The sequence below is a fragment of the Crocodylus porosus genome, unplaced genomic scaffold, assembly GCF_001723895.1.
Source record: "Crocodylus porosus isolate Cpor-Errol unplaced genomic scaffold, CroPor_comp1, whole genome shotgun sequence".
In the NCBI taxonomy this organism is placed as follows: Eukaryota; Metazoa; Chordata; order Crocodylia; family Crocodylidae; genus Crocodylus; species Crocodylus porosus.
The window spans coordinates 29,308,434-29,327,913 of NW_017728949.1; the positions used below are offsets into that span (position 1 = coordinate 29,308,434).

Sequence of the window (19,480 nt, forward strand, 5' to 3'; positions counted from 1 at the left end):
GATGCTTATCTTGCTGGGATCCTACGACCCCAGCTGACTTCCTGCCCTTTGGGCAGGGGGCTGGACTCGATGATCTCCCGAGGTCCCTTCCATCCCTGATGTCTATGAAATCTATGAAATCAGGAGGCACTACTTTATGGTTAGGGCTGCCAGGCTCTGGAATGGACTCCCAAGGGAGGTGGTGCTCTCTCCTACCCTGGGGGTCTTCAAGAGGAGGTTGGATAGATATCTGGCTGGGGTATGATCTCAGCACTTGTTCCTGCCCAGGGCAGGGGGTTGGACATGATGATCTGTTCACGTCCCTTCCGACCCTAGAAACTATGAAACTATACCTTTACTGAAGCTTGAATGTCATCTGCCTCAATCCAAACCACAGCAGCCACCCCTTCCCTGCCTGTATTTTACCCTGTAGCCCATACCAAGTCTGTTGCATTGTGCTTCATAACATCAAAATGGATCTCTTCTAGGAATTGTTCTGCATATTACGCATTTCTTCTTTCAGCTTTGTTTCTATTATGGACAGTAGAAGACAAAGACAAGCTGAAAGCCATGAACAGAAAACTCTAGGATTGTTGCTGGCACTTTTCCTTTGCTCAAGATCTGTAAGGGTATGGTATACCTCAGAACCAGAAGCTCAGAAGGATTACTATGGATCAAGTTTAAGGGATTAACAGTACATATTTTAGGGGAATCTTATGGTTGATCTATCTCAGACTACCATCACTTTTTAAAGGCCTTAGCACCAACATGTTCACTCACCTTTCTCAGCCCTATTTAATTCTCTGAATTCTAGAATAAAAATCAATCTGATCTTCACTGGAAAGCAGGACTACCCTATACCATTACTGGAAAGAAGTATTTTAGCTTGTTCATATGTTAATTTTATTTATTGCTATTTACTGGAACAGTCTGATTCAATTATCTGCACTCATGCTGGAAAAATAAGGTCAACGGAAGGGTCACCACTTGTAATTAATTATAATGTGCTAACAGTCACATATGGTACCGGTATTTACTAAAAAAGACAACTTAAATAGTTCCTTGGAATGGACAATAAATTATGTCCAAAAAATATGGAGTAAACGTTAAGACAAAAAACATCTGCTACCTCTAAAATCAATGGGTGAAATCACTAGAACATAGAGACTTAATCCTGAATGTTGTTTTATCTTTGACTTGATCAATAAACTAGCTGTTCACAGTAACAGTTTATAAAAGATGGTAACAGTTTATAAAAGATGAACATTTCCTTATGTAGCTCTTGTATTTTACAGTGACATCAAACTTTAAAAAATATATATAAGGTACAGTAAATTGTCTTGCCATTATAGGTTTGTGTCAGGAGAAACTCTAGCCCTGCAAGTTTCTTAATATTCTACTACTTCCCACTTGCACTTTAAGCCCAGATGGAAAGATTTAATAGCAGTGCAGAAAGCTACAGAATGTAAGTTACTGAGCTGTTAAAGGCAGAAGGCAAGTAGCACAATTTGGGTATGGAAACCCTTAGTGAAATTTGATCAGAAAGACACCCATGTATTTGCCCCCTGCCCCCGAAGGATGAAATAAATTGTTCCTTAGCTTATCCAGGTAATGCAAGGCAATCATTTCAAACTACTGGTTAAGTATCATAGTATCAAAAGTATCTCATGCTTTTATGAAAATGAACCCCTTCTATAACAATAGATACTGTCTTTTGATTTCTTTTTGGCATCCTATAAAATGTACAGACTTCAGAGAATAAGCTATATTTTCTTACTATGGAGAAGGTGGAGATTTTCTACATTATTCTTATGAAAAATGCATGTGAAATGGTTTACCCACTCACTTTGTAATGGACCTATTACAAGTCAAGAAGCTAAATGTCTCCCCTGAGACAAAGTAGGAGTCACATAGGCAATAGAATTGCCTGATAAATGAACAAACTTTTGTGTTTGTCAACCTAAGAATGGAAATGCCTCCAAAAAGGGAAGACCAATGACCAGACATTAATGTTTAGGCAAGGGAATTCTACATTGGAACCTGTTTAACAAGAATATGAGACAAAAAGATATGTTTACACTATGAATACTTTGTTAAATATCTATCTGAGCAATGAATAGTAAAGCTTCTTTACTAGTGAAAGTAAAGCTTCCTTACTATTCATTCCATCCAAGAAGAGCACACACCAACTGCAGAGATTCCCTCAGCCTGACGAAGGGTTTTTAAACCTAAAAGCTCACTAAATTTTTTTTCCCCAACTATTTAAGTTGGTCTAATAAAAGATATCATATTCACTCAAAGAACCTTGTCTGCCTTTGTCCTGAGACCAACATGGCTACAACCTACACTAAAAATTTTGACAGCATAGCTGAATAAATGTAGTCCAAGACAAACACTAACGGTGTGGGCAGATTGTATTAAGTACTACCCAATGACAATGAGAGAGAAAATCCTTGACATTGTGGGGCATAGAAGCAACTAAGGCTGCTAACATGGACATTCATGTAAGCTTAGTTTTTCCATTTTAGTTTAAGGACTCTATAATTCTTTTAATTACTAATGACAAAGTCAATCCATACCAATGAAAAATCACTTTGAACTCTAACATGTAACATGTGATACAAGCCAGACATGCACTGGGTTAGAATCAAAACTGATAATGATCTCCATCTATAATGATTACCTCTGCTTATATTGTATGGTCCTTAGTGACAGCATCTTACTCTTCATATAATAACCAAAAGTATACTTCTAAATAGAATGGAAAGGAACTACAGTATAGAATTTTCAACCTACCATGCATGCATACATTCTATGAACATAAAATAACCAGATATTGTTAATGACACTGGGATACTGTCACAGATATCCTGAGACTATATATTTAATAGGAAATACCAACAATGAAGCTCTGTACAATATTATTGATGACAAATATTCTTATGGACATTGACTTCAATAGGAACAGGATTATACCTATTTGCAAGTCAGAAACTTGCAAAGAAATGTCTTACTCCTGACTGGAGGGAAAACAATTAATCTGTAGGTACATTATTAACATAACTATCATGGCAGAAGAGCACCCTTGTACAAAAAGCTAAAACAGAGCAAGTTCTTACATCCTGAAGCAACTGGAAAAACTTCTGTTTTCAATTACATACAAGGTAATTTAATCACAGTAGATTTCTACCATTATAGTGATTCACTGAAACTCTCATTAATCCAGATTCCATTAAAAATTCCTCTCAAAGATATGGCCTCTCATTTATCCACACAGTAGATACACTACAGTCTTTAAACAAGATTTTAAAAAGGGATGATAAAAAGTTTTTGCTTAACTCAAATAATCTACTAGGTATTTTTATCACGTAATGCAGATGTTCTCAAACGAGACGAAGAACAGAAAAGAACAGTTTGTGCGTACATTCAAGGAAATATAGAAATAAAAAGATGAAGAATAGAAAAGAATAGTTTGCGCGTACATTCAAGAAAATATAGAAATAAAAAGAAACAAATATTACTAAAAATGGCAATTATAATCTAACAGGCATAACTGTCCTTTTTTTTTTTTTTTTTTTACTGTCTTCACAGATAAACCTTGCTGAAGTCACCCTTATATTTTACTTTGAATAGTGCAACCTCGTTCTCTCTGACCATCCTTACCCAGCCTTCTTTCATCCCTCTCCACCCACCACCCCTTAAGTGTAACAAGCATTTTCCTTATCTTAGCTATTCACAATATGTTCTAAAATCTTTCATTCTTCCCCCAGCCCCACAAAAAAATCTAGATCTCGATAATATTCTGCTTCAGCTATAAATAACCTGTCCATATGCACCCTTCAAGACTAAATACTTTAGGAATTTTAGAGAACCACTTGCACTTTATTAATTTTCTTATTTTGTTCCATAATTTTTAATCTTTTACCAGTACGCTACAATAGATTTCTCCAGACTGTTAATTTTATTAATAACCTCTATTAGGATGCCTGTTTTTACTGTTTCAGTAAATCCCACTCATCTTTTCTCATAATATACATTCTTTATAGATGGTACCATATCTGCACAAACTATTATTCTTATCCCAAGTTAAAAAATAGATTTACATAAAAGACAAGTTTAAAGTCTCATAATATTTTAAAAATTCATAAAATACATTACGAATTTCAGATCTGCAAGGTATGCAAGCTAGTTATCATGGAGACTTCTATTCAGGATTTAGTAACAATGGAATTGCTTGTAATTTGACCAAAAGTGAGATTAACAACAGGAAAGGAGAAGACAATAGGATATCCATCTGCATACTTCACTGAACGAGGCGATTGCCTATGAGCTAAAGAAGGTTCTCCTCTCCTGTACAGAATATGCCTCTGCAGTTTTGCTTCCCTCCGCGGCTGCAGTGCCTCCCCCCGGGACAGTCCGAGCTGGATGCCTGCGGGTGGGTGCCGCCTTGTAGGGGGAGCATTTTTAAAAACACTACTTCAATTTAGGGCCCCCCATTTCATCTACACACACCCTTACACACCTGAACTTATCTGCCTCTCAGGAGGCAGGGAGGGGAGGGAGAGCTGCCAGCAGGTGGAGCAGTCCCTGGGCTGCAGGGGGGGGGAGGGCATGGGGCTGGTGCTTCCCTCCACAGCAGCACTGACCCCTTCCCCCACAAGGTGGCACCCATCCACAGGCACCCGGCTTGGGCAGTTCTGGGAGGGCACTGCAGCCGTGAAGGGAAGCACTGGGCCTCTGCACAGCTCAGGCATGTTCCAGGGAGGAAAAAAAGAAAGAAAAATATTTTAGGCAGAGCCTACCTTCCTGGGCTGCTGCCAGGCTGCCTGCACGGGCTTCCTGCAGAGCCCCTGAACTGCAGAACCCAGTTCTTAACTCCGCAGCTGTAGGGCAGCAAACTAAAACTCCTTGGAGTTCTCCCCATCTGGTGCTCTGCACCTGCCCCAGCATCTTGCAAACAAGTAGGATCTCTCTGGCTGCTCTTTTGGAGACTGCCACTGCTGCCTTCTCCCACCCCTTGGAAGCCCTTGTATCAGCTGCCCCTATACTCTCAACATCGCGCTCTGTAACAGGTGGACATGGGGCTACAAAGCCATGCTTTTCAGTTAGACTCACCCTACTCCAATACTGAGGCTAGTGGGAGGACCTGTGGGGCACAGGCTACAGCTGCCAGTGTGCAAGAGCCTGAAGGAGTGTCTGGTGACAGGGGTTGCTCTTTTGCCCTCAGGTAAAAGACAAAAGGTATGGACAAAGGGCAGGGAGAGGGCAGAGAGTGGAAAGAGGAAGACACAGCAAGGTGAGCTCCTACCCCTGTCACCTTACCTGGGACCAGCAAAATCAGTGGTTCACAACCTTTTAACCTCAAAGTATCTCTAACTTTTCTGAATTTAGAATTCAGCTTAGTAATTCCAAACCACGGTGCCATTAAAATTGGAAAAGCTACAGAGGGATGCCTTCAGGAAAAGAACGTTGAGAACCACTGGTTTAGAAAGAAATATTTCTAATTACAGGTCATTTGGTGTGGTTCTACACTTAACAGTTAGCAGTTGATATATCTACTGGACCTAGGATGAGTGTTGGTTTTCTTGTATTTAAGCACAACCATTACGTTCCTATAATTTAAGAACAGCTCTTTAAAATAATGACTAAATAAAACAGGGACTTGGGTGGGGTGAAGAAAAGGACTGTTGGAATGACAAAGTACCTTGTTTCAAGACTCATCACTACTACTTCCTAGTTCTTCCCACACCACACTGATGGCACAGACAGAAACGATGATTTTTGCCCAATCCGGCCCAAGAAAGCATTCTACAGTCATGACAAAATACAAGTGCATGGCCGCAGAATGCTTTAAAAGGGCCCAATCCCGCGACAATCTGCACCCTCCAAATGGAAGCACCTTCAGTAACCTGTGTCTGCATGTGCCAGGAGCAGGGTAGGCTGATGCAGCTCAGTCCTGTTACCAGCACTATTTTCAGAATGGTGGAGGGGTGAAGGTAGCAGAGTGAGTTTGGTCTGGGTTTTTTTCAGATGATCCAGTCCACCACCTCACCCTCCAGGATCAGCTGGGTAACCTCCTAGAACAAGCTCCCTTTTCTTCCTTTTCCCCCTGTCCTAATCTGAAAACAGCACTGGAGCTAGGAGGGAAGTAGGGCATTGCTAGGGGAAAGCAGCTGCAGGCTTGCAGTGGCTCTAAACAGCAGCTCAATTCCCCAGCTCCTGGGACCCAGCAGCGAATGTCTGTTGGGTCTGGGGAATTGTTGTAACTCATGGCACAGTGCCATGAGTTACAATGGGGAGCTACTCTTCTGTCTGCAACTTGAGTGACAGCATGCCTATTGCACTACATAATTGGGTTTCCTATACCTAATCTTCCTAAACCCTTGCCTCACTTGCACAGAACTGTGACGGCTCTTGTATGCAGGGATGGCTTCAGCAAATGTACAGATGACAGCAGGATTTTTCCTATATAACACAAGAATGATGAGCTGTGATGTATACATCTTGAAAGCACCAGAGTAATTGTTAAAAATGCAGTAATGCTTATAGTTTACAAATCCTTCAAAGTGTCAGAGGACATATGAATAATACAGGGTTATTACCTGTTTGATCTTACACTTTGTCCATTGACTTGCACAGAGCTAAATGGAGTATAGTTTACCAGTGAATTTGACCCGAAAGTTGCCTAAAACATACCTAAGTATTTTCCACAAGAGTGATGAAGTTAGCTGCTTTGAGGTGTATATAAAGACATGGAAGCAATACAATAAAAGTGTTTAAAATACAAATGAAAAAATTATATCACATAAAATGAAATGGCAACTATAGGGAGCTGCTGCTTACAAAAAAACTTAGTAAACTGGAAAAATTAAATTAATTGAATTAAGTGCTTAAACTGAAAAACAGAGTGGATAAGCCATCAATATTAAAATGAATAAATCACCAATGGTACAGCTCTGCACAAAGTAAATATGATAATAATTAAAAATATAACCTGTTGCCAGGATGGTGTTCTTGGAAAAATCAACAATAAATGTTCTGTTCTGTTTTTCATAAATAACTGGGATGTAATTTTTCATCTTTGGTGCGCAATGAGTCACCCAGAATGGAAACTATTATGTTTAGAGGTCAAATGCAAAGTCTGGAAACTTACTTCTTTTTCTCCTCTACATTCAGTTTCTCCCATTTTTCTTCAATTTTCAGCATCAATTCCTCCACGTTGGCCTTTGGGTTATCATTTAACAATTTAGAACGATATTCTTGGCTGAAAAGAGCAATTGCTGACTTGGGTTTCCTTATTATTTGACTACTAATTAAATCATAGGCCACTATCTGTCCCAGTTTATCATTTACCACATTAGGTTTTTTTGTACTTTGATTTGGGCTCTGCTGATCTTGGTTTTGATCATCAGTGTTTTCAGTTTGTTCATTTGTTACTCTTCCAATTTCAGGCATCAACATTTTTACAGGCTCTAGGTTCTCTCCCATGTAATTTTTAAGTGCGTGCCCCATGCTCCAGTCATCAGCAGAGATGTTAGGTAAATCTTTAGGGACTGCAATTTCATCACTTCTTCCTATTTCATTACAGTGATCTGCTTTCAAAAGATGCTCACTAGCATTTATGCACTGAGTGTCTGTTAGTGTACTGCCATCTAGGGCAGATGTTACTATATATCTATTTGGACTCTCCTTGCATGATACATTATTCATGGAACTGTCTTGATTTGTATCACTCTGGGACATATCAGATCCAGAAAGCCCTCCCTTATTAAGGATACCATGAGTGCTTTTGCTACACAACGTTTGATGCTTTAAGCAGACTTCTGTGTTTTTTCCTGCTTGACCATTTTGCATGCCATTATTGAAGGAAAGAAGTGAAGTATGAGCATGCAGATAACTGTTTCCAGATGGTTCCACTTCATTAACAAGCACATCTGTTTGTTCTGTTTTATCAAACACATCCACTGAGGTAACATCTGTTTTATTAGTTTCACAAGATATTGCAGCAGGTAGCGGCCCATATAGTGATATCAGCACATTTTCAACAGCAAGAAGTACAGATTCCTAGGAGGGAGAGGAAAAACACCACATAAGCAATAGGACAATTTTTCAGCAGACAGATGGTTCAATTAAACTGTTTTATTCACTGTATTTTACAAATTAGTCCAGATATATTTATTTGCATTATTTTATGTTAGGTAGTAATGCATACTATTTAAAATACTTTAAAATTCACTAATCAATAATTTAACCCTAAATTTTTCACTATAGGTACTTTTGCTCCATTTATTTATTCTATTTCCACAGAATAAACACATAGTGCTTTCCTTATTATGTTAAGCCTCTAGAACACTATGAATAATTTTTTCTCATTCAGTGGACACATCTACACATGCGTTTTAATGTGCAGTAGCCTATTCTACTGTGCATTAAAGCATCACATCAAAAACAGTGCTAATATGCAGTAGAATTAATCTACTGAGCATTGAAATGTCATCTAAAAAAGCATTCACTTTTGCTACTGTGCACTAGGGCAACCTAATGCACTTTTATGTAGTACCTCATATTAGAGGTACTAAACTTAATGCGCAGAAGCAGAAGTGCATTAATGAATGTGTAGACAGGCCCAGAATGTACTAGCTGCATGTTTTTAACTTCAATCAAAGCAGAATGAAGTAACTTTACACAAGACATCACAGCATCAGAAGTGTGTGTGTGTGTGTGTGTGTGTGTGTGAACTCACAGAATGGTTCAAAGACTTTTGTATGGAAGAAAACTAAAAAAATGTTTTAAAGTAAAAGCAGAGTTTTACATCAAATTAAATATGAAAATTAACCCCACATGTACTTGTTTATTTTTGTGTAAGATATATTTTTCTCATATAAACTACATCAAAACAACATTAAGCGTGTCAGACTAACCTGCAAAAGCAACAAATTCATGGCTAAAGAAGCTGGAAACATGTTGCTCATGACTTCATGAAATTAAAATGTTAAACATGAAATTGCCAGAGACAGCAAACTGTAATGTTACCTGTAGCACATTGTGCTTGTTGTTTCATGGAACAAGTGTTGGGGACCACTGGTCTAGATTGTGCCACACTTTATTCATTGTGAATAACACCCATGATTCAAGTTCTCTCATTGATTTCACAGTACTACTCATGATGCAAGTTGCTATTCATGAGTAAACACTTATGTGACAGCAGAATCTAGTACTAGTAAAGACTTATAAAACCATTTATTATTCGTCCTGTAGTCTAGTAGTATCATAGGATCACAGGAAACTAGGTCTGGAAGTGACCTGATAATGATCCTATGATCCCAGTCATCTGCTCCAAGCCCCTGCTCAAGGCTGGATCACCTTTGCCTAAACCATCCATAAAGTTTCTGCCTAGCTGCTTTTGAAAACTTCCAGGGAATCGAGTCCATAATTTCTCTATATAGTTAGCATATTCCAATGCTTGACGACCCTTAAAATCAGAAAGTTCCTCCAAATCTCCAACCTAAATTTCCTCTGCTGCAGCTTGAGGCCATTGCTCCTAGTCATATCTTCTATGGCCACAGAGGAAAAAGCCCATCACAATTGCCTTTCAGGTATCTGAAGACTTATTAAATTCCTTCTCAGTTCTCTCTTCCCCAGACTAAATAACCGTAGTTCTTGATCCTTCTCCCAACTAAACAATGAGCTGTTCATGTCTACTCAATGATCTGACCAGTTATGTATGCATCTACCTTACAGCACTTCTGTTTTGTCTGTATTTCATAGATTTCACAGATATTAGGGCTGGAAGGGACCTTGGAAGATCGAGTCCAGCCCCCTTCCCCAGGGGCAGGAAGTCAGCTGGGTCATAGGATCCCAGCAAGATAAACATCCAAATTCCTCTTGAAGGCTTTCAAAGTAGGTGCTTGAACCACCTCCAGTGGCAGACTATTCCAGACAGTCTGCTCAGACAGTAAAGAAGTTCATCCTTATGTCTAGCCTGAAACGATCTTGGAGGAGTTTATAACCATTCAACCTTATCATCCTTTGGGGCACTCTGGTGAACAGACGTTCCCCCAGATCCTGGTGAACACCTCTGATAAACTTACAGATGGCCACCAGATCGCCCCTGAGCCTGCGCTTTTCCAGGCTGAAGAGTCTCATGGCTCTCAGCTTTCTCACCATGAGTCTGTTTTTCTGACCTCTGATCATGTGCACTCTTCTCTGCACTCGTTCAAGCTTTCCACATCCTTTTTGAATTGTGGAGCCCAAAGCTGGATGCAGTACTTGAGCTGCGGCCTCACCAAGGCCGAGTACAATGGGAGAATGACGTCCTGTGATTTGCCTGAGAAGCATCTATGGATGCAAGCCAGTGTTTTGATCGCTCTACTAGCCTCAGCATCACATTGCAGCCTCATGTTCATCTTGTGGTCAATCATGACCCCCAAGTCCCTTTCATCTGTAGTGCTAGCTAGCGTAGCACTGTCAAGCTTATAAGCATGCTGCAGGTTTTTCCTCTCAAGGTGGAGAACATTGCATTTTTCAGTGTTAAACACCATCAGGTTCTCGTCCGCCCATTTCCTGAGCCTGTCAAGGTCAGCCTGGATTGCCCTCCTGTCCTCAGGTGTGGATGCTTTACCCCAGAGTTTGGTATCATTGGTGAACTTGGCCAGTCCACTTCTGATACCGATGTTTAATGAGAACATCAAGGGAAACTAGGTAAAAAGCCTTACTAAAGTTAAGGTACATCACATCCATTGCTCACCACCCCCCATCCAAGAGCCTGTCACCTTATCATAGGAAAAAAATCAGGTTGGTCAGGCATGAACTGCCCTGGTGAATTCATTCTGGCCATTCCTAATCACCTTGTTCTCTTCTAGGTGCTCCACAACAGATTCCTTGAGGATCTGTTTCCTGATATTGCCAAGTAACCAGTAAACATGACCTTGAATGTAATTCCTGGATCTTCCTCCTCTCCCTTAAAAATGGGCACTGTATTTACCCTTGTTCAGTCATGTTGGGCCTCACCCAACCTCCCACATGCTCTTAGAGAGAAAAACCAAAGACTCCAAAATTACTTCAGACAATTTTTTCAGTACCTTAGGGTGGATCCCATCCAGCCCCACCAATTTGAAAGTATTATGCATATCTACGTAATCCCTAACCTGTTCCTCCACTACTCTAGGTTGTCTCTTCTATCTTTGCTGCCAACCATTCTTGTCATCTGAAACCTAACCATACTGGCGAAGACTGAATAAAAATAAGGTGCTAAATACTTCAGGCTCCTCTGCATCACCTGTAAGTAGATTGCCTTCTACATTCTGTATAATTGATTTGTTTTTCATCTTCTTTTGACATACTCGTAGGATCCCCTTTTATTGCCTCTTGGCTAGGGACAGAAATTGTACATAAATTGGTGTAAGTGACTGGAAACCAATTCAAATCTGTAACACAACAGAAGTTCGGTGCACATAAACGGCTTTCAAAATGGCCACAACCAGTTTAAAATAAACCTGGATGGACATAGTATCAGACTTAACTATTTAGGTTAAATCTGTTTATTGAACTTCTGTCCCAGATTCCCTCTAGATTCATTTTAACCAAGCCCCAACATCGCAGAATGCTTTCCACCTCTGCTGCAACCCCTTGCAGGGTGGGCGGGCTACCTGCTCAAGCTGTTGGCTCCAGCTAAGCAAAGAGATATGCTCTAGCACCCCCTAGCTTCTGGCCTGGGCCACTGCAGGCATATGGCTGCATTTCCAGAATCAAAAGTAAATGTCTGTTCATTAGTTTATCAGTTCAATCTACACAGCTTAGACTAGCCTGTGAAGATTGAACTGATTTAGCCTTGGGCTTTTTGATTGTCTGCACTTAGGCTTTATGTCTCATGTGAGCTGCATCTCAAATCTTGTCTTGTCCTTCCTAATTTTCTCCCTGTATGCCCATGTGATACTCCTATATTGTTATCTAGTAATACAACCAAGTTTATACTTGTAGAATTCTTTTTTGAATTACCAATCCATTGAAGTGACTGCAGTCTAGTTAGGCTAATCCTGTTGTACTTTCCAGTCTTCTGTCACATCAGGATAGCTTGCTCCTACACCCTTACTATGGCTTCCTTAAAGTACAGCCAGCTCTCTTGGACTGTTTCCCCTCAGGCTTGCCTCTCAGTGAATCCAGCACACCAGTTACCTGAATTTGCTAAAGTTTACTTTTCTGAACTCCAGCATCTTTATTCTGCTGCTCTGCTTCCTTCCTCACCTTAGAATTTTAAATTCTAGCCTTGGGTCAGCATCACTCAAGTTACCTTTTATCTTTACATTCTCAACCAATTACTCTGTTTCTGAGCATCGAGTTGTGGAGAGATTCCCCCCTAGTTGGCGTCTCTAACATCTGTAGCAAAAAGTTATCCCCAACACACTCCAGGAGTTTGCCAGACTCCTTTTCCACTACTGTCTCCCTCCCAGCAGATGTCTTGATAACTGAAGTCTCCCATGAGAACCAGATCGTGCAGTTTAGAGAAACTTCTTTCAGCTGTTTAAAAAGCCTTGTTCACCTCTTCCTCCTGGTTGGATGGCCTACAGCAGGCACCAACCACAAATCCCTGTGTTACTCTCTCCTCTGACCTTTATCCAGAAGCTTTCAACAGGCCACCTCCCAGTTTGTACTGCACGTCAGAACACATTTACATCTTCTTTCTATATTGTAAAACATTTTCTCCTTTTTCCCCCAACCTGTCCTCCCTGACTAAGTTATACCCATCCATGACAGTACTCCAATCATGTGAATTACCCCACCACATCTCTGTAATCCCAAATACTTCATAATTACTTGACTGTACTAGGATCGCTAATTCTTCCTGTCTATTCCCCATGGTCTCACATCAGTATATAAACATTTTAGGTATCTAACTAATATCAAATATTTGAATATTTCCAGTATCTAACTAGTCTACTAGCCCATTTAGTATAAATAAGGGCTGTCCAAGCGGCAGTCCATGAAGAGTTAATCTGCAGCCCCTGGGATCCTGGTCAGACTCCCCGCATCACTCCAACTGCAACAGCAGACCCTCCTTCCTCTGGTTGCTCCTTTCTGCCACCACCCCAAGGGCAGGGCAGCACAGCAGCATGGGAAGCTGAGGGTGAACCTGAGCATGTAGTGCAGCAGGAAAGGGAGGGAGCAAAGCATGCAGTCACAGGGGGAGGGGGGAGTCATAGGAACATGGTGCAACAGTAGGATGCTAGTGTGGCTATGCAGTGGGGGTTGCAGGCATGCGGTGCATAGTGAGTGGGGTTGCTGTTGTACAGTGTAGCAGTGTGGAGGGGTGTGTGGCTTTGGGAGGCTGTGGCTCATCTTGGTGTGGCCTGTGGGCATGCAGCCCTCATTGGTACAGCCACTTGGAAATTGGACAGCCTTGATACAAATACTTTAATACTACATACAAACTGTGCAAAAAAGATAAAAGTTCTGCTTAGTTTTAGTCACTACAAAATCTGTTTAAAATGAAAGTTGCTATAAAAATTAAGTACCAACTATGACTAGCTTAGGAGGTCTGTGAAACTAGAAGTAAACTCTTGACTTAAAATAACGAATGTTAGATTCTTAAAGGAGCTTTGATGTTTTGAGTTTTGAGACTATGCAACTATTCTTTAAAAAACAACTTAAGTCAGCTTTAAATCAAATAACTAATTATTTGAATTAAAATTTTTCACAAGAAACAGTTATATTACAATAGCAGTGTGTTACATATCACCATAATTCTGCAAAGCCTAAAGCATATTCTAAACATTAAGCATTTGAAACCCACATTGATCTACTTAAAGTTAAGTTTTTGTGTAAGAGTTTGTAGGATCAAGGCCAAAGTAAGTATGTGCCAAAGTAAAAAAAAATTAAAATATTAATTACCTTATTATGCAGTAAGACGTGAGTTTTATCAGGTGTTAAGTTCACATCCACAGCAGAAGCAGGTATAGTAATTTTAATAAAGAACACAGGGTACAAACGAGAGGACTCTTTCTGAGACTTCAGATTATAGTACTGTCGAACTAACTATGGATAAATTCAACAAAGAGAAGTAGTCAACAGAAGGAATAGATACAAAGGTAGGAAGCAAAATTCTACACTATACAGATTAAGAGTCACTAACAAAAAGTTCCTCTGGGAATTTCTGGATATAAGATTACCCATAAGGGCATTTGCAAGTGATTTCCATTCCCTTTGTGCCATATCTCCCAAAGAATCTGTGCCAAACTACTGATAGTGGTCCTTTGAGCTTTATAAAATTGTAAGCATATTCCATTTCATATCTTTGGAATAAAAGCTACTGTTGGAGTTGAAACTGATGCCCAAAATGGGCAGGAGATCCAATGCTTTTTTTTTTTTTTTTTTATACTTTTTCCAACCCAAATGCATTTACTTCTAAATTAAAGAAAGAGAGAGAGAGAGAGAGAGAGAGAGAGAGAGAATATGAGCCTATATGCATGTATGTTAAAATTAATATTATTATTTTCTATGACAAGAAAAAAGACGTATGAAACCACCTTATTCATTAATTTCCATCGTGATCAAGCTCACCCTCTCCCGGAGATTGGGGCTCCTTTGTAATTCAAATCATAACTGGAACAAAGTTAAGCCCTCTTTTAAATCTTGCTTGATTTTAGGATTTCATGCATGCCCCCCAGGATCTGGCTTCTCTAATGTCCTGGTAGAGTTAAAAAAAATAAATCTAAACTGCCACTATGAGACTATTTAACCATTCTGTTTAGGTTTAAACTTTGCTCAGCAAGGTAGGCCTGTGAAAGGACCATGTGTTTCTGTGCAGAATCAAAGATCCTTCTAGAAGTGCACATGCTGAGTGCAGTGAAGGGGGTGGGAATCATAAACTATCTTTCATAAAACAGACAAATATGGATTAACTGCTGAAAAATACAATTTAACCTCATGGCTTGCTTTCTAAGCAAACACTGAACTACAGTTACGTGATACATCACTTTTTCTTCCCTCTTAGAACAATGCAAAATTAAAATCACAGCTTATACAGGATTCAGACAGCTTTGGGTCCAAAGTGGGAATCATTTCTTTCTGTCCATCACAAAACCTAACACACATACATTTGGTCAGTACTTTCAGTTACTCCTCCGAGAGCAGAACTAGAATAGCAATGTTGCTGCAAATCAGAACTGGTGTGCACTGGCACAGCTGAGGGGGGAAACTTGCACTGTATCAAATTCTGCCTATGCTATGCCCTGCACTAGCCAATGCTATTGAACTATCACTTTCATTTTGACTAAATACACATAACATTTTTTTTAAAATGTATGTGTATATTGCTCAAGAAGCCCAGCATGGATAAGCAATGAATAATGTGACCGAATTAAGACTTTTATATTGTTTTCTGACACTGACCATAATTTTGTTAAAAAAAGAAAGATATGCAGGATTCTTAGAGAAAGCTATGAAGATAATTCTATTGAGTTGGCATCAAAGAAATGCTTAATACTTCAGATTTCTTACCTAAAACATTTGGGGTGAAGTTTTTCCAGGGGTCCTCTAATTCAGTACCTATAATCTAATGTATTAAGTATAAAAATGTTTATAGATGTCTGAAGTCCAGAAACTGAAGTACTGATGTATTCATCTAAAAGCTGAGATTTATTACTGCAATGGAATGGAACTTTGAAACTTGGGGCTGCCCATACTGGTCATCCAGAAGCAGCAGCGGGGCTGAACACAGTGGCCGGCCTTCTGATAGGTTTGCACATTACTTTGGTGCTCCAGTTCGCATTGGCTTCCAATAATTTTCTGGGCATGATTCAAGGTGTTGTTCTTAACTTTTGATGCCCAAAACAGTCTGAGCCGTAAGGGATACCACCTTTGCTATGTTCTATTGTGATCCCTAAATTCAGCTGCTATCAACCTCTGTGTGCCACTTGCATTTGACGAAGACATGAGAGGTCATTCTCAGTAGTCACTCCTCAGCTTTGAAATTCCCTCCCCCTTGCAACCCAAAGCCAAAAGCTGGTTGTCTTCAAGAAGTGATGATTAAAAAAAAAATGGTATTTGGGCACGCTTTCTGCAAGTGGCGTTAAATTTGGGGGTACTGTGTGGGGAAGGTTTTTTTATTACATATTGTTTTATTTTAATATTTTTATCAGATTTTCTAAATGTAACTGTTTTTTGTTGTAAGCCAACCTGAGCTTGGAGGGGACTACATCCATGTAATAAAAGTAAAAAATAAAAATTGCAACCAATTTATGCTAGACAACAAATCATGAGCAGAAAGTTAGACTTGATATAGGTCTCACTTCAAATAACCTTATTTTCATTATACTGAAAATTAAAAGCCAGATAACAGTACCTTCAATATTTCCTTCTGATGTACTGGCCGATTGTTTATAAAAATAAAACTCCTTTCTGAACTTGAAAGACTTGTCAAAGACTTGTCTGAATCAAGTTTTGGAAGAAATCCAGAAAGAGATATCTAAAATTGTAAAACAAGCATAATACGATGTAAAAAAGAAGTCTTCCAACACATTTACTTAGACGTAACAGGGCACTTGTGAAGTGAACATAACATAAGAGCATAAGAACTTCCATTTAGCGTGTCAGGCCGTAGGTTCATATTCTCCAGTATCTTGTGTCTCACAGTAGCAGAGAGTAGATGCTTCAAAGAAGCATGAACAGAGTATGACCACGGTTTTTTTTCCACTGTTCCTCTCCCGCTTGCAGCCTCCAGCATTTCTAATACCAGACTGTGGCACCAAACTCACCCAATGACCCAAATGTGAATTGCTTTTGAAAATTACAAAACAGACCCAAGAAAAGAAATAAGAGAAACTGAGAAAAATAACATTTTAGCTATTTTCCTCTCCAGAAGGTGTTGAGAAATTCCTAGCCCAGACCCTCCTCTGCCTCTGCCTATTATGCTGACAAACAGTGTTATATTGTTTCCTTGCGCTTCCATTTGCCTGTATCTATCTATAGCCTCTTGCCCGGTAGTTAAATTATAAGCTCTTCAGTGAAGGCTGGTCATTGTGTCCTTCTGGGCCTTTATGTAGGCATCAATATAAAACTACACGACAGAACTGTTTTGCTTTTTAAAAAATTTAGGAAATTAGACAACAGACAGACTAAAAACCTACGTTAAACAATTATTTGCAAAGGTCACACTCTCAATAGTTAGGACATACCAAAATCAACTATTTTGCAAAATTACATATATTGGACCATGCAGTTGGTCCAATAAAAGATATTACCCACAAGTTTTTTTGCCTCTTGCTTTTTTCCTGGACCACTATGGCAACAGCATCACTTCAACACTACCAAAATTATGTATGCCATTGTAGCCTTAATTTATCCACTTTCATTACAAAGCAGGTGTTAAGTTTTACAATGAAACTCTATTGTTCTATAAGGCCCAACTTCATTCAGTGCTCAGACTGGTCCTGCTCTGGGGATGAATCAGTGTTGCATAATGAAAGAGCCTCATCTTCTGAAGCCTGGTTTTGTTTGTTTTTATATATTGGAAGAAGTGCAGTGAATAAGGAGTGGATTGAAAGAAAATAAAGATGATCTCATGTGTAAGACAAGGAAATATTAATTCTGTTTGCTGAGCAAAGATGGAATAGTGTGCAGTAAATAAGATGTAGGCATTCATTCTGAACAACAAGAAAATAAAATATCAACTAGCTCTTCACTAAGTAGAGCACTTTCCACACATGGAATGAGGCAGGAGTCCTGTAGAATAACAGTACATGACCTGTAATTAAAGACTGCATCAAAACACATATGCACAAGCAGAGGGATTAAAGGTTTCCCACATTTTGAGTGCTCAACTTTGAAACTGTAAAGATTTTAATGTAGATTTTGTATGATTATATTATACAAAAAGTACATAAGCTAGTTATTTGTTATAGCTATGGGTCTACATGGGCAGATCTGACAGATAGGAAGCCTGAGCATGGGATCTATCACTTCTCCAATTTGTAAAATGCATGGAATGGATACTTGCCTCCCTGACACAGCAGACAGTGGTCTAAAGATTGGACTCTGCCAGTGGATTCAAATAGCTTTCAATTGCCCATTAATTCCATTCCCTACTAAATACCTAGATAGATATTTGTACCTGGCATTTGTGTAGGGGGGCATGACATCTATTGAGCCTACAGGCAACAACAGTTTCTTTGTGGTGCTGTTCCTAAGCCAATCATCAGACGTTCAAGCAAAATCTAAGATATCCTGCCCTTCCTACACCTCTGCATATACATATTACATAAAAGTCCTCATGTGCTCAGCAAGAGATTGGATCTGCACGAACAAACTAGCACAATAATATTCACATGGACATGCTAAATTCTGTTTTACAACCATTTTTCTAGACATGGAGTGGGCAAAATACACTCTGTCAAATTATTCTATCTGGTCTATGGGTGCTTCTCTGCAGGAGAATTGTATCCAGCCTGTGGCCGCCCTGGCTTTCTCTGTGCTGTAGCCGGCTGCAGCAGGAGCATTCCTAGCACCCGGGAGCCGCTCCCCTCTCTAGCCTGCCCTGTCCTGCTCTATCCCCTGACCCCTGGCATATGCTCCAAGGCAGGGGTCTCTGAGCTCCTGACCAAGATTCTGCCCAGCAAGTCTGTGTGCGCACAGCTCTGACTGACGCTGCAGCTTGTCACAAACCAGGCAGCCCAGCCTCTGGCGAGAGTCAAGGCTCAAGTATGTTCACAGTGGAGAGGGCGCAGAGGAAAAAGGGCCAGGAGCTGTGGATTATCCAAGCCCTGATAGGGGCACAGGAACCGCTAACATAGTGCTGCGCTGTGTTTCCGCTCACTGCTTCAGGCTGCACCATGTGGGCACAGCTGGAGTGGATCCTGCCCGACTCCAAAGTTCCCAGCATGTGGTCAGGTCAGGTAGGAGCCACCCCAGCTGTGCCCACATGGCCCAAAACAGGTGCGGGAACATAGTGTAGCACTGGCCAGGCCAGCCATGTGCTGGGGAGTCAGGGTGGGGAAGGAAGTGGGGAAAGACCGTAGGTGTATGTGAAGCAGGACATATTTGATTCAGATTTGGCCTGATTTGGATCACTGTCCCAATTTGATTCCTCCGAATCCGAAGATTCGACGCCAATTCAGAGAATCAGCGATTCGACCTATAGACACAGCTTTAGATTCTTTTTCTATAACTTGAGGTACCAGGCGTGGCTTGTGAATGCTGCAATGCTGGGGTGGATGAAGCATCCCACAGGTACGTGATGGGGGGGCCCCCCCCGTGTTCTCGGTGGCAAACCTAGAAGTAGACCAGAAGTACTTTTGATCCACTTCCAGGTCTGCCGCCAAGTGTGTGGGGGCCATCGCCTACCCCCCAGCTCTACAGTAGGCTGTGGGGGGACCCCAGGTACCCCCCCCCCCGACCCAGGAGACACCAGGTGCTGAGTCAAGGGGCAGGGAAGGGTCCCCTGTGTGCTCCGCGTCTGCCACTGAGTGTGCTGGGAACACCCCCTGCACTCCTGTGGGATGCTCCATCT

At 40.5% G+C, this 19,480-nt stretch overlaps 1 protein-coding gene across 2 annotated transcripts in view; it reads right to left on the minus strand.

Annotated features, from left to right (window-relative positions):
- PMS1 (PMS1 homolog 1, mismatch repair system component) overlaps window positions 1–19,480 on the minus strand; it is a 78,216-nt gene that overhangs the window by 15,649 nt on the left and 43,087 nt on the right. For both annotated transcript variants that reach the window (XM_019554000.1, XM_019554001.1), the window contains 3 exons: window positions 16,319–16,441; window positions 13,867–14,010; window positions 7,133–8,043 (listed from right to left, as the gene is read on the minus strand). In XM_019554000.1, the coding sequence (XP_019409545.1) occupies window positions 7,133–8,043; window positions 13,867–14,010; window positions 16,319–16,441 (1,178 nt within the window). The remainder of the gene's footprint in view (window positions 1–7,132; window positions 8,044–13,866; window positions 14,011–16,318; window positions 16,442–19,480) is intronic.